The sequence below is a fragment of the Neofelis nebulosa genome, chromosome 5 (genome assembly GCF_028018385.1).
Source record: "Neofelis nebulosa isolate mNeoNeb1 chromosome 5, mNeoNeb1.pri, whole genome shotgun sequence".
In the NCBI taxonomy this organism is placed as follows: Eukaryota; Metazoa; Chordata; class Mammalia; order Carnivora; family Felidae; genus Neofelis; species Neofelis nebulosa.
The window spans coordinates 38,341,028-38,357,018 of record NC_080786.1 but is presented as its reverse complement, the minus strand read 5'-3'; the positions used below and the strand labels follow the sequence as shown (position 1 = coordinate 38,357,018).

The 15,991-nt window shown below is 48.4% G+C and overlaps 1 protein-coding gene across 1 annotated transcript; it reads right to left on the bottom strand.

Annotated features, from left to right (window-relative positions):
* Window positions 1–6,478: 6,478 nt before the first annotated feature.
* Window positions 6,479–12,021, bottom strand: CHST2 (carbohydrate sulfotransferase 2). The gene has a single exon (XM_058730125.1). The coding sequence runs from the start codon at window positions 11,982–11,984 to the stop codon at window positions 10,362–10,364; it is 1,623 nt and encodes a 540-aa protein (XP_058586108.1). The 5' UTR covers window positions 11,985–12,021; the 3' UTR covers window positions 6,479–10,361.
* Window positions 12,022–15,991: the final 3,970 nt, after the last annotated feature.

Here is a 15,991-nt window from a genome sequence, read left to right as displayed (position 1 = left end):
ACACACGGCCCCCAATCCACCCCCCGCCCCCAGCCAGATTGCAGGAACAGTTCCACACCCAGCTGAGTGCCCCTGGCTGAGTGAAAAGAGCACTAATTTGAACATCAAAATTGTCACTTCCTACACTTTGAGACCTTGAGCAAACAACTCAGCCTGACTACCAGGTTCTTCTCCTGTAAAAGGTGGATCATAATCTTGTATCTGCCTTAGTGAAAGTATTTGGTGTATTCATTAAGATTATGCCAATTAAAATTGGCAGCAACCGTTTAAACAATTAGGTGTTTATTTTTCCCACATCACAGGACATTTTGAAGGCTGGTTGTCCAAGGCTATGCAGTGGCTGCACAATGTCATCAGTATCCCCAGCTTCAGTGTCCCCAACTTCTGTCTTTCTGCAAGCTGCTTTTACCTTCATGGCTGCCTTTCAGTTCTGAAATAGAGGCCCCACTCCCAGACTCAATCTGCAGGAAAGATAGAAAGAAGGGGAGGGAGGGAAGGAGGGAGGAAGAAAACAAAACAGGCAAGAAAAACAAAAAACAAAAAACAAAAAACTGTCTCTATCAGAAACATAACACTTGCCCCAAAACCCCTAGCAGATTTCCATTTACAACTCATTGACTATCACATGATCATTCCTACCTACCAAGGAGACTGGGAAATATTTTTAGCGGAGCATACTGCCTCCTTGAACAAAAGTAAGGTTCTGGGAGTAAGACACAAGAATGGTTAGTGGGTGGGAAACCGGTAATATCTGCCACCCTTGGCAGATTACAAAGCATTATGGCAGTATAGGGTGGCATTATTATTAAAACCTGAAGGAAAACACGTCACAAAATATGGCATTTACATGAATTTCACCACACTCATTCCATCTGGAGTCTCCTTCATCCACATTACTTAAGGGTAAATAAGTGGATGATCTTCTTTATGTCCAACAGGCATGGTGGCCCAATTAACTAATGAGGCACATCTCTGCCTCATTTTAACATAACAATGTGGAGTTAACCACCTTGTGTGCAGTGGACTCTAAATAGCCTCCAATTATTCAAGATAACAGGAGAATAATAAGTGTGTAAATGAATATAAAAGATATTTATTAGTTTAAGGCCACCTGGCATTCATCCCCCTACTTTTGATAATTGCATTCTGATTTTGTTACGGGGAAACTACTTCCCCACATCAATGCTGGTGGGTGGGACTGGTGGCACCCACTGGTGGCAAGGTGTTCTGCTCAGGTGCCAAGGAACAGATACCTGACCCAACCTCAGCCAATGCAACTCTCTCATCCAGCACTTTGAATTTTGAATGTGTGAAGCAAGGCAAAGAAAGGAGGGAAGGAGGGAGGGATGAAGGGAGAGAGGGAGAGAGAGATGGCGGGAGGAAGAGAGGAAAAAAGAAAGGAAGGAAGGAAGGAAGGAAGGAAGGAAGGAAGGAAGGAAGGAAGCAGGGAGGGAGAGAAGAGAAGGGAAGGGAAGGGAAGGGAAGGGAAGGGAAGGGAAGAGAAGAGAAGAGAAGAGAAGAGAAGAGAAGAGAAGAGAAGAGAAGAGAAGAGAAGAGAAGAGAAGTGAAGAGAAGGAGAGTTCGAGAAAAAGAGAGGAGAGGGGAAGGTAGAGGGAGAGAGGGGAAGGGAGGGCAGGGCTGGGGAGAGAAGAAAGCAAGGTGTCCAGCATTGCTCCTTAGCTATTCTTCAATTCTGTGGCTCCCCACAACCTTTCCAGTTCATTACTTATTTTTCTCATTGTAATTGAGTCAGATTTGCAACCAAAAAACCTTGACAGATGCCCAACAGAATGACATTTTCAGACCACCCAGAACAGAAACTCAGCTGTCTGCTTTGGTTTCAACCTCATCTCTTACTAAAGCTTAACCAGAATCCCAAAGGGCACTCTTCTGATCCCCAGACATAGTATAGAGACATTGAGCAATACTGGAGTGGCCAAAAGACTGGTAGGAACCAAGAAAGTAAAAAGTCCTAGGATGAGAAAATGTCAGAGAGACTCCAACAGGGAATCAGGAGCTGGGATTTCTAGTTTGTGCTCCTCCTCTAAACTAGGGACACAGAGTACATCTCACAGCCTTTCTGCACCTCACTTGACACTTGCAAATGCCTGAGCTGACTCTGTCACTTCAGTTTTTATGACATACCAACACTTCCTGACTTTGCTAGGTCTCCACTTGCCCAGTGAGTTCCTAACCCTGGAACAAATATAAGCCTGCTGACAAGCCCCCTCCTTGAGCTTCGCTCAGGCTACCTTGTCCTTTATAATTCAAATAAGATTGACTAGAAGCCCCAGCTCACAGTAGGAGAGAAATTCCCCTCCCTCTCAAACTCCCCCAGGGACTCAAGGGCTAAGCCAACAGTTCCAAGGTCAACTACAGAATTTGCATTTGCTTCAATGCATTTCACCTCTCCTGGTTTCTTGTTCCACGTCTTCCTGGCTGACACTACTCTGATCCCTTCCACCTGCAAAGCACCACCCACCCAATGTGAGGCATGTAACAGCCTTTACTGGATGTTTGGGCAACAATGGCAACTATAGTGCAGCTCAGTAGGGCAAACAATGCCCAGCTGAACATCAGTCTTCCTGCCACTGGCCATTCTCTTCTGGGGAGCACCACGTCAGTGTTCCCTCCTCGGGCCCCAGCATCCTGAGCCCCCTGTCCTATTACTTGTCCCCTGTTATTCCTCCCTTTACCACACCCCTCTCCTTTCACTCTCTTTCTCCCAACTCCCAAATTTCCTGTCCAGGTGTCACAAAGAGCTTCTTCCCACCACCCAAATGGCCCCGTGACTTGTTTGGCTAACAGGGGTCATTCCAAGAGGAATTTTTTTTTTTTAATGTTTTTTATTTATTTTTGGGACAGAGAGAGACAGAGCATGAACGGGAGAGGGGCAGAGAGAGAGGGAGACACAGAATCGGAAACAGGCTCCAGGCTCCGAGCCATCAGCCCAGAGCCTGACGCGGGGCTCGAACTCACGGACCGCGAGATCGTGACCTGGCTGAAGTCGGACGCTTAACCGACTGCGCCACCCAGGCGCCCCCCAAGAGGAATTTCATCCAACAGCACTCAAACCAACAGTGACCTTTTTCTTCCTGCTGCATAAAAATGCATCTCTAAAGATATAGGTAACACCTCCTCTTTGGCTGAAGGCATCATGCCTCAAGCATTCAGAAACAAGCATTCAAGAATTTCTCAGAAAGCACTTGGCTGGGACAAAAAGATTTGCTGCCTTGTTGGTATCCCTTAATGGAAACAGTGTGATCTCTGATCTACCAAGCAAAAAGAAAGAGACTTTGCCACGTCCTAGCTATGGGATCTTCGGAAAATTACCCATCTAAACCCAAATTGTTCTTCTGTAAAATGGGGACAATAATAATACTTATCCATAGGATTGTTGCGAGAATAAAATAGGATCATAATTCAAAGTGCTTTGCACAGTGACCGGCACAAAACAAATGATTTACAAAGGGTAAATGATAGTATTACGATTATTACCATCATTACTGCCACTTAGGGCACTTGCAAGTGAAATTAAAATGGTGATAGCAAGTTATAAAGAGCACAGCACATCAAGAAGTCACTTGGGAAATGTGGAAATACAAATGAAAAACTATGTGCAACTGAGACTTACCCTAAATAAAGTACACTTGGAACTCACGTCCTGGGAAGGTTACTGGTCTCACCAGCAAGTAGGGCTGGTTAAATAACAGGACTAAAAACTATAAATGTGAGGGCCATTATTTCAGAAAGAAAATGTGTTTCATTTATATTTTTCTTTTAAAAAAGAATAACGTAATACCGTCCTTCATCTAAAGATACTGAGCACCAATATAAGAACATCAAATATTTTAATTCCTCCCAGGAGCTCATTCAGCCCTAGAGAGAAGAAGAGTTTGCCAGAGTAACTGGGACACCTGAAAATGGAAATGTAATATTTAGACCTCCATGTTGCTTCTTGAAAATTTCTAGTCCCCAGAGAGGTTGAAAGAGAATCACAGTGGAGGTGAGATCCATGTGTGAAAAACAACTACACAGCCTCTGCCTCCTTTACAATAGTACATTTTCCTACTGGGCTCTTAAAAACTTGCATCATTTCTGTTTGACTGAAGTTCGTTTGTTACTTTTATTGCGGGGGGGGGGGGTGGCATTAATATGGAAGGATCACATCTGAGGTCTTCCACCGGCATTATTTGGTATTCCTTTCGTCCACATTCATTCGCCTTCTTTCTCAGCTCCTGTCTGCCACACGTACAAAGCCCAAGACACTATGGAATGTAGCATACTAACTCTAAAGGCTCTTCAGCAAATGTCTTCTTGGGCTACATCTTTTATTTATCACTCACTTATTAAAGACCTGTGAGCGAGACACTGCTTCAGCGTGGGGGAGATACACACACACATGGATCCAGTCCCACCCTTCCTGAAGCGCCCAGACTAGGAAAGGAAGGAGGCTGTGAACAAAGAAGCTCAATCTGCAGTGACTGACACCAATAGATCAATGCAAAAGGAACAAGGGGAAGTAGGGAACAGAAAGACAGTTCTGCATCTTGGAGCAGGGCCAATAAATGAAACCTTCCGAAGGATCCAGGATCTTCACTAATGAGTAGGAATCCACAAAGCAGAGAAGAAATGGGAGGCAGGAGACAGGGACAGAGGGTGGAGAACTGCTACCTGGAGGAAAATGGGACATATCACACCTGCAATAAAAATAGACCGAGCCAACTATACTTAGCACAATGAAGAGACACACCAGTCGGCTTAGTACATCTTGCACCTTTACTCCTTGAGTTTATTGTCACTTGACCTTTTGCTCTTCCATACATAGACTTTCCCTCTCTATTACACAAGAAGCAAACTCAGAGCCCCACAGTAGTTCCAGAAGGAAGGTAACTTTATCATTAGCGGCACGCACCAGGATCCACTTGCTGAGGACAAGGAGAGTGTGCTCTCTGTCCTCCTGGAAGACGTCTATCCTGTTCTTGTGAGGATTCCTGCAACAGCATAGGCTGTCTCTGTCCGACCAGTCCTCAGAACACTCAGTCCCAAGTGCCCTCAAGCCCAACTGATGACTCAGAAGGCCTTGTCAATCACTGGCTGCAATTACTAAGGATTATTTGTCATGTGCACATCCACCTCCTTAGAATTCCATCATGCAAAGTACATTTGTCTCACTGGTATGTCTTTGCTTTAATTATAGTTGCACACAATAGCTTCTACCTTTGCACTGATTTCCCAGGAACTTGAATGCCACCATTATTTGCTCTCTCCTATAGTCAGGCATTTCAGTCCCTGCATCCGATGCAGGACTGCCTCCATGGCACACAGCCTGTGCAGTTTGCAGGCCCCGCAGGCAGAAGGACACCACGCTTGGTTTAACTCTTTGCTGTTGCTCAACTGAAATGCTTCATAATTTTTTTAACAAGGGGTTCCACACCTTCATTCTGTACTGCGCTCCACAAATTATTTAGCTGGTCCTGTCTAGAGGATTAACTGCTTCAAGGTGAATTTCTGCCAAGCCCTGCCTATGCACTTTGGGATGGGAGCCACTTTGGTGATCATTTTCACCGCTATTCACTTGGCAGGGTGACTATCACAAACCTGCAAGTTCAAGCAGTCCCCAAACACTTTTTGATCTCTGATTACAAGTAACTGGTTCAACCAAAAGTTAAGCTTTGGCCTTAGCCACACTTGATCATCCTTTACCATCCTGCCAAGTATAGGATAGGCTCCTACTCCCTCAAGGCCCCTTCAAGTTTACAAACAATACCACATCCAAGCACTGGTTCATAAAGTTTCCCATTCCATAAGCTTAATGTGTTATTCAGAATTTAACAATTTCCTCAGCATACTTTGATTAAGGGTGTGCAGAATTGCATCAGATGTAATAAAAGTCAAGCCCTGTAATTTAAATTATTAAACACTCGTACGAGAGCCTGTACCCGAGCCGGCTCAGTGGCATGCATTTGAACCGCAAAAGTAGCAGCTCAAGTCCAGAAAGGGGGGGAAGGACATAAACAAATTACGTTCTTCACCGTGACAGATTTGAAGGGGCCCTCCTCAAGGTGAATGACAAGAGGGGTCTGTAACATGTGCATTTACCTCAAGACAGCCCATTACACAGTTCAAGCCATTCCTCACTTTGCAACTGTCATTTTCTACCTGTCCACACTGGATCCTGACACAGAACAGTCATAGGTTCTGATAGAATCATTGGCCACTCACTCTCCCAATTTCACCTGAAATCGAAAGTACCCCTCCCCACATACCTGTTAGCTGGTGTCAAAACGTTCTCTTTTCCAGACTGAAGACAACACAGGAACTCAAATGCATGTGCAGACGCGCATGGGTGTCATGTGTGGGGAGGGAAGAAAGTTGGGGGAGGGTGGTAAAGTGACACCTCATCCTTATTCGCAACTACAGATAAGACATGCCTTTTTATTTCCCTCTTGGTCTTTCTGAAGTCATCTCTAGAGACGAGGTTTCAAACATGATCTTTATTTCATTGCTCAGACCCAGGGAATGTTAATTAACAGCCTCACTCAGATTCACATTAATTTCAAACCGATAGCATAATCCAGCCGCAACTATACTGTGTGCAACAGAAATCCTGGACAGAACTGGCCACGGCCAGGCAGAGATGCATGGGAACAGGCAGCCATTGTCTCATTCAGCATCCACAATAGGCCAAACTTCCCGAAAGTAACTATTCCTATGCCTGGGTGAAATCCACCTCAAAGTCCTTTAAACTGCACATCCAAAGCACTCAAAATAATAAATAAATATTACATGGCTTCTGCAATAATGAACAACCTCATAGCTCTCCCTCAGAGAGTTCATTTCTTCTGCAGGGATGTTTTGAGTTCTGCCTTTATCTTGTTAATGCAATTGGGAAAACAAAGAATAAACATCAAATTCCTCATTTGGAAATTTTTACTTGTCCACATTCAGAAATTCTGAGTTTTTGTTTCTACTTCATCTGTGGGAAATACTAGCCTATGTATAGTCACCCTGGAAATCCTGAAGATGTTCCTATTGCCCATTTCCCACATCAACATAGGAGCCTAAGGCCCCCTTTCCTTCAGCAAACTTTGGTGAACAGCTTGGCAGTTTCTCCAAACAGGTAACACATTCTTCCACTCTTGCCCTTCTGAGGACTTTCAAATTTTGATAGTTATAGATTTCGTGGAGGTACTTAGCAAGTGTTTGTCAAGTACTCACTCTATGGACACTGAAGGGTACAGGATTTGCCCCAGTCCCTGCCTGCAAGGTGCCCACAGGTCAGACTGAATGAGGCCTTTGAGTGCCTCTGAGCTCCCTGAAATTCAAGCACCCAGCCAGTGCCGCTGCCTTGTTCTAAACTCATATTTGTTGACTAAATGCACTGGGTAGGCTACATTTTCTAAATAGAGCTTTCTAATTAACAAAGGCATTCCAAAGTCAAAGGAGTAAGTCAGGCGTGCTATCAGCTAAGCAGAATCTGAAAATAAAAATCACTCAGATAACCTGCTCTGAAGAATATTTCCTCCTGCTGATGGATATCCTGCCAAGTTGGGAAATGTGAAAGGATCTCTTTTACGTTTGCTGCCTCAGAAATCGTCACAGGTTCTGTTGCAATTTGTTGGGACACAGGTCTGCTTGCACCAGGGGCTGACAGAAGCTTATTAACACCAAAAAATGCATCTCTCCTTCTCAAACCCGTGGAAGCTGGATGCCACTGATATGACTATGTCGGCCGTTAGTGGGAACTACACTTGTCTTGCTTTCCTAGAATGCAGCTAGGAACAAATCTCCAGGAGCGACAATTCACCTTTCAAATTACAGAGTGGCAGAGTGGAGAGAATGCATCGCTACAAAACAAGGGTATTTCGGGCGGAAACCACGTTCAGACACAGCACAGGGGACAAATGTTCTGTGTTTACGCTTAAAATTTCATCTGAGCAGAGGCCACAATGCTCTGCAGGCTGCAAAGGCTCTATACAGCATCTAATATTTTTTTTAATACAAAATCCAAAAACAGCATAATTCCACTTCAACACAAAGTCCTTAGATATACTGAGAGGAGAATGAATTCAACTGTTTAAAACTCCTTCACTCAAAAACCAAGCATGAATTCTACTGTGATTAAGCGACAGCTGATTCTCATGCCGTATGAAATTTGTTTTTAAGTGGTTATTTTATTCAGAATGGTTGCTTTTTAATGATGCTGCCTTGATTTCCTGTTAAACCTGTGTCATCTATAGTCATCCCACATTCATATTAATTTTGTTCATTTAATTTTAAAGTCTTCTTAAATTAAAGCTATTGCAAATATTCCACTATTGGCCATGATACTTCAGCATAGGCGCTACCATGAAAACACCATAGAAAACAGGATCGATATGTTATAGCTACAATCTGGTTTAATAAACACAACACTATAAACTATTTTAGTAAGTCAGGAACTAATCATTCTAGAATGTGTTATAAAATCCACTGCTAAATACAACTTTTCTTTTTAACTTCTGTGCTTCTTTATCTTGAATGCTTAACAGCGTGGTGAGATTTCACCTTGTAATGAAAATTATACTTAAGAATCATCTTGTGTTAAATATTTCCCATGTATGTATTATTTTTCATCATATTTTCCTTAAAATCCTCGGCATTTAACCAACACAGCTTGGCCTGCAGAGATTTCACAATAAATTATAGAAAATAAAGTCATGATGATATTGAACTTGTACCGTATTTAATGAAACACAGAACTACACTGTCTCTTGTTCCTATTCAGGCTTCATAACTTCTTATTGTAATATGACATTCTGTAGAATGTTTCAGTACAAATGGGCTCAGAACAGCAGCAACACCATTACCATTGCAGGAAAATTGGAATGGTTTTCTCCCTGGAAAATACCAAATCTCAAAATCCAACACGCTTACTCATAATTCATTTCATTTCCTCTTTCCCATAATTCATTTTCATATCTAAAAGAAGCTCTTGGCTGAAGCCTTATACTGTCTGCAACATGTTATAGCTTCTTTGCAATTTTACTTTTAGGAAACACAGTAAGGAAAAGCGATGTAGCCTCATGGGCATCCCAAGTAAGCCATTATAAATTCATATTGTTTGCACTAATTTAAATAGGAAGCAAGAAAGAAAAGGAAAAGCCTGTGCGTACCCTTATGGTTCTCAGATAAAAACTTCCCCTTTTCAAATGCCTCCATGTACTATGTCACAGGCAGAAAAACACTCCAGACACATATACTTCTTTCATTTTTCTAAAGAAGTTGCTACCATTGTCAACAATGTGTTCACACTAATTTTCGAGGTCTATGTTTTAATCCTCAGAAATTTTAATTACACACTTTTCTTCAAAAAACAAAATCCTTTTTCTGAACTAACCTCAGCACCAAAACACGTCTCTGCGTCAAGTTTCCCCAGTCTTAACCCAACAATAATCAAAACCGAATGCAGTCAAATCCTCACGGGGTTGCTTCTTCCTTTCTGTGCCCACAGTGGAACAGGAAAGTAGAGTGGGCCTTCTCCTCCAGTGCCTTGCTTGGTTTTTGCCTTTAGAATTTCAAGGTTTGTTCCCATTCCTGGGCACCTGACAGGCTGTGATTTACGTGTGAGAAAACAACTCCAAGGTTCTTATCAAGGAGTCAGAAGCTGCTGCCACCCGTCCTAGCAGTTTTCTAGGAAACAGACTGGGAAAATGGGGTGGGGGGAGGGGAAGCAAATTCCGTCCGAAGCTACACAGGACAAGTAGCACAGGTAAATCCAAAGTAATGGAGGCAGATATTAAAAAGAATATTATTTATTACCTTTTTTTTTTTTTTATTAATACTCACTTTATAACCTTTGCCTTTTACACAAGTCTACTTTTAGAAGAATGCCTCCTTGATTTGTCCAACGGAGCTTTGTGCTCCTGGACAACTTCCCCTTTCTCCACCCCACCCCACCCCACATCCAAATGACTCTTTTACGTGTTCACAGATGCGACGAAAATTTTGTAAACAAGATTTAAGTTACTGGACCTTGATTTAATCAACATCCCACTTCAAAACACAAGGCAGGTAGGAGAGAGGGTAAGAACTGGGAGAAAAAGGAAGGGAGAAAAAAGGTAGGGGAGAGGAGAGGAGGGGAGCTGGTCAGAGCTTTCAAGTCTTGCCTTCTCTGAGACGTGTGTGTATTGTGGCTGTTCCTTGAAATTCAATGACTCAAAACATTGACAGCAAGTGCCTGTGTGGTTATTTATATTATATATCTATAATAGAATACGTGGGCTTCCTCAGTTTGGGTCTGGGCTGTTTTTGTTTAAATACACCACAATCCTCCCGTGGGTGTCTCTACAAGGAATCAAGTCTCCCAGAAAACCCTCTCAGAGCCGGGGCTTCCGGAGCAGGGTCTTACTGAGGTCTTTGACCTCTTCGGGGCTATTGACCCGCTCATAGCCCAGCACGGCCATGGGCTGGTAGCAAAACTCCTCCACCTGTTTGATCTGCTGGAAGGTGAGGGCCGTCCGCCAGGCATTGGCGGCCTGCGTGGCGTTGCGAGCGGACACCACAAAAGGCTTAGAGGAGGAGCCTGAGCCACTGGTCATGTTGAGGGCAAACTGTTCCATTTCGGGGCTCACTAGCAGCCCCACAAAGTCGTACACCCTCCGTAGGGTCTTGACGGGGTCTCCCACCAGGTCCTCGTACCGCACCACCAGGTAGTGGCCTTGCAGCCAGTCCGGGGGCTGCAGGGCCGTCTGCAGTGTCTTGGCCATGCTGTTGCAAATGACCTCCATAGCGCCAAGCGCGTGGTAGTCTGCCGGGCCGCCCACACCCTCCTTCTTGACACCGAGCTTGTGGCCAGCGGCCTCCAGGAAGGGCATGCGGTGGGCTCTCGGATCCCGGCTGCGCACTACCTGCAGGCTCTCGCGGATGAGACCGTGGCGCGAGCGGATGCGTGAGCTGGCCACAGCACGAGGATCGCGCACTAGGTGGATGACCTTGAGGTCCAGGGCGGGGTCGCGCAGCAGCGGCGCCAGCACGGCCACGTCGAAGACACGCACGCCCTTGATGACCAGCGTGCGATACTTGCGGCACTCCTCCTCAAAGCGCGCCAGGCGCTGCGGTGGGCACTTCTTGCACACACGATCGTCCACCAGCCCCACGACCTCCTTGCGGTAGGCGGGGCAGAGTGGCGAGGAGCACACCACTTTGTTGGTGGCCGCACCAAAAATGCCCAGCGTGGTGAGGTTGCGCCCCCCGCTGCCCGCGGGGCTGTACAGCTGGAAGACGGAGAGGTCGCAGCGATACAGAGCGCTCAGCATGTCCCGCGCAGCCCCTTGCAGGGAAACAGCGTCCCCTGGGTACAGTTTTTGCCACACGTGCCACACTGGCTCGTACAGAAAGAACACCTCGGGGTTCTGGTTGAAGAGCTCACCGAAGAAAGATGAGCCCGAGCGCCACGTGGTGAACACATACACCAACTGCCGCTTCTCTCCGCTACCCCCGGTGCCCCGAGTGCCATTGCGGGGAGTGGCTACGGCCCCCGCCACCCCTGCTGCGGCGGCGGGGGCCGCCCCAACGACGGCGGCTGCGGCTGCGGCGGCGGCGGCGGCGGCGGCGGGAGGGCGGTACGGCGTACGGGGGTCCAGGCGGGTGTGTACGCGGGGCGGCACTGCTGGCGGCGGCCCCGGGCGCCCCCAGCCGCCGCCAGCCGCCCCCGCCGCGGCACCCAGCTGCCCGTCGGGGCTGCACTGCTGCAGCGGCTCCTTGTGCCACTTGTAGTCCAGGAGGTTGAGCATGGTGAGCACCAGCAGCAGCGCGTAGCCCGCGCACAGCACCAGCGCCTTCCTGCGGAACACCTTCATTCCGAGCGGAGACGCGGGCCAACGACGGCCCGGGCGCCGGGGCCACGGCGGGAGCAGGGCGCGCGGCGCGGCGGCAGGCGCGGCCGGGAGCAACCGGGGGAGCGCGCCCGGGGGCAGGGCTCGCAGCGGGCTGCGGCTCATCACAGGCACAGCCGGGGCCGGCGGCGCGGCGGAGGCGGCCCTGCAGCCCGAGAGGGGGACGCAGCGGGCCGACTTCGGGCGCGGGGACTGGGGCCGCGGCTCCGAGGCAGGCGCGGCAGCAGCGGCGGCTGGTCCCCGACGCCCAAAGCTGGCTCTCCCATGGCAGCGGCTCCGAGAAAGACCTGCGAGGGGAAGCAGAGTAAGCCGATGCGCCCCAATCCTCCTCCCCATCCGCCTCCTCCACCTAAGTAACGCCCACCCTCGGGTCTGCCAGGCTCCCCCGCTCACCTGGAGCCGCGGGCGCACCCCAGAGCCGCCCGGGTTCACGGCCGGGCGGTCTGTCCTGCTGTCACTCGTTCCTCGATTTCTCTGTCTTCCCCGGGAGTCCCCGCGCCTCAGAGGGGTCCGCGGGACTCAGCAGCGCAAGCCCTGGGCAGTTTCCGGGCGGCAGGCGCCCTGCGGCTTGGGAAGGGAAACTTTCACCGGGCCTGGAACCTTGCTCTGCGCTCCGCTGAGGCCGGCGTGCCCAGCTCCAGCGGCGTCTCCGCCGCCCTCTCGAGACCGCAGCTTCCTTCCTCGCTTTGGGGGGCGAAGCCGGCTGGGGGAGGGGGCTTATACAGGACCCAGCTCCCGGCAAAGCGGCTCCGCCTTTCTCGCTCTCGGCCTCCGCGCCCCGAAGCTTCCCATCTCTCCGGCGGCGGTGGATGGGGCGCAGCGCGACCCTGCAGCGGCAGCAGCTGCTTCTTCCATCACTCGGAGGATGCCCGGGCCGGCATTGCCGGCAGCGCCCGCCGCTCCGCAGCCTCCGACTGGCCGGGGAGGACCCTACACACACAACAATCGGCCAAGGGGCCCGAGTCTGCAGCGCTCCCTTGTCGGCCCGCCCCCTGGCACCGACCAGTTCTGGCCAAAGAGGTATCCGGGCAGAGAAAGCCCCCGCCGCTGCCGCCGCGCGAAAGCGGCGCCCGGGAGGATGCTGCTACCCGACTCCCCCTACGCGGAGCGGCTGCAACACGCTCGGGCCAGCCTCTGCGCGGCTCCTGCCAGCCGGCGCCGGGTTGGTGCGCGCCGCCGTCTGTCGCTGCGGCTCCTCCCCTTCGCCGCGCTGCCCTCCTCCTCCGCCCGTCCCGCGCCCGCCCTCCTCCCAGAGTCGGGCTCCAGCCGCCGCCGCCGCCTTGGGGGCTGGAGATGCGGGACTCGATTCACCGCGACGCAGCCCGGGCCACCAGCCGCACGGCAGAGGCCGTAACAATCCGTGCGCATAAAGCCTGGGCGCGAGCGCGGGGTTCGGAGCGATCGGGCGTCGGGGGCTCTGAGAAACTTGGGAGTCTCCTTGCCGCTGCCAGGCTCAGCCGCATATTTTTGCTCTCAGAAAGAGTTGGTGATAAAGTTTGAACAGAAATCCCTCAGCGGCCGCCCACTCTGCTCTTCCCTCGGCTTCTGCACCGCCCGGCTCCTCCGGGAACCGGGGACACAGCCGCTCCCGGGAGCGCTCCGAGGACGCCGAGCGCCGCTTGCAGGCTTTCTACTCCCGGCTCACGCATTCCAGCTGGTCTGGGGTTTCTCCCTCACTGAGGAAGTAATAAATCTTTCTGACCCCCGGGTCAAAGAAGACGCATCAGTTTTCGGGAGGAGTGTGCAGGCGGGGCGTCTTGCCTCCCGCTTTACTCCACCTACGGACAGGGCCGCTCGGGCTGCCGCCCGAAAATGCTCTCCCGACCTCCGCTTTCGGTGACGCTTCTAGGGTGACTGACATCCTCGGGAACCGGGGTGGTGGAGGGAGGGTCGGGGAGTAGTGCCTCTTTGTTGTTGTAGTTTGCAGTTAAAAAAAAAAAAGACAAAACAACTTGCCTTGCTTCTTGCTTTTACAGAGGAGCTCAAATGATTCGACTAAAGGAAACACGGTCGTTGGAAGAAGTCATTTTGAGTTGCTTTCTTTTCAAAAAGATGAAAAATCGCTCGCTCCTGAGAGTAAGAGAGACGACTAAGCCATACCCTCAATTGCATCCGTAAAATGGGGACACTTAAAATAGCCTCCAGTAATTCAGCGGTGATTGGGTGTTAGATGCCCAGATGATCGAACCCTACTGGAGGCCCTGCCTGAGTAGCAGCGAATCACTAGGAGTCTTGAAGCTCACGGGCTGCGGGTAAACAGAGCGCGGATCTGCTGGAGGTGTTCTGTTACCTCCTGCCCGATGAAGGTTTTGGAAGTTTGACAGTTACTGCAGAATTACATTTGTGCTATTTTGGGTAGCCTCTCTCAGCCAAAGGACTCTTCTAAATTTAAAATGTTGCTGTTTGCGCCATTATTCTTCAGTGAGTTTTATAGAATCTCAGGAGTGCAAGGACTCTTGAAAAGTGACCTAGTTCACGTGGGTTTTCAGGATAGAAAAATGTTCAAAGAACTAGACTTTCCCCCGTTTTCCAGAAAAACCCATAACGCCCTGAGTGAGTTCAAATAACTTTTCCCCCTGTCGTTCTGATAAAGTGTAAGGATGAGACGTTTCTAGGACAGAGTAGAGTTTTGTGTGCAGCTTTCTCAAGCAGCAAGCATCCCCTCTAGGAACGGGTCAGGACAGACGCCCTTAATCCCTGTTTACAGAGGAAGGCGGTAGAGTTTAATTGTGTGACTTCTCATCTCTCCATTTCTGGACCCACCCACCTCTCTTCCGCTGCTGTCTCAAAAGTCCCTGTCCCCTCTTCCCTCTACCTTTTCCCCATAAAAATAAATAAGTTATATTGGCTCACTGAAAGCCTGATTAAAGAGAGAGGGTGTTGTGGAGGAAAGAAAATCTCCATTTTCATATTCAGCATGATTCCAAGAAAAATAATTTCTAGTATTTTTAATTTAGTCTCTGGCTTTGTGGTTACTCAGAAAGCACCATGAGTTGCAGTTATTTGAGGGAAGACCCTTTTTAAAACAATTGTTTGCATAGGAAAAATTTTGTTGCAATTTTCTAACACTTCACTAGAGTCGGCAAAATAGTAAATCCATTTGCCACACGCCCCCACAGCGAGTGCTCAGCTGGCATTTACAGGTTCCGGCATCTCCACCCTCTCCTTGCTGGCAAAAATTTTACCATTTTGCATGGTGTCATTATTAATTCCAAACTTTGTCACAAGTCATGACATCCAAAGACTTGCTAACAATGCCTTTCTTCCCACATGTGTTCAGAAATTCTTTTCATTTGAATCCACTTATTCTTCTAGCATGGTAATGACCCAGACATATAATAAGTCACCTAATAATTTCATTGGCAGAGGAGCCAGTCATGCCATAGGCTGTCCTTAATTTCAGCTCACTGTTTAGTTCATTGCAATTCAGTTCATGCAATGCATAGAACATCCTTTTCCAGGATGCTCCTTCAGTATCTCTTCTTGGACCCCTGTGATGGGGAAAAGGAACGCTGTTGGACATTGGCTGTGACCTTTGCCTAATCCCTGACAAATAGGGGCCTAACATTCCGGGGTGCTGTCAGCCCAGTACCCCAGCCCATGGCATCAAAATCTTCCAAGACCTTCCTCCATGATCAGGATTTGGAAAAAAATGTAAGTCAAGGGTATCTGGACAATTTCCAGCCAAGCTTGTCAGTGTCAGTGGGGGCCTGCCAGATTCACCCCTGGACACCAAGATAGATTGGCTCACTCATATTTGCAACAAATACACATTTTCAGTGGAACTTAAATGCACAGAATTGGATTAATCACAATCCTTGATTTAAAACACACCATCATCAGTCCAAGGGTGGCTCTCTTCTATTTCGTAAGATTTTAAATAAGATAATGAATACTCACGAGCCCTTTACAGAGCCCAAAAACCTCCAGAGATAAACGCTGTACTTAATTTACTTAAAATTTTTTAATGAAATGGTTGTTCCAAGAAGAAAAAAAAAAAACTTGCCTTAATTGTCAAACAAAGAAATAGCCTGTACAGTCTTATGATTATAAGGAAATGAAGCAGTCATTTAAAATATTTCCAAAAGAGGGGCACCTGGGTGGCGCAGTCG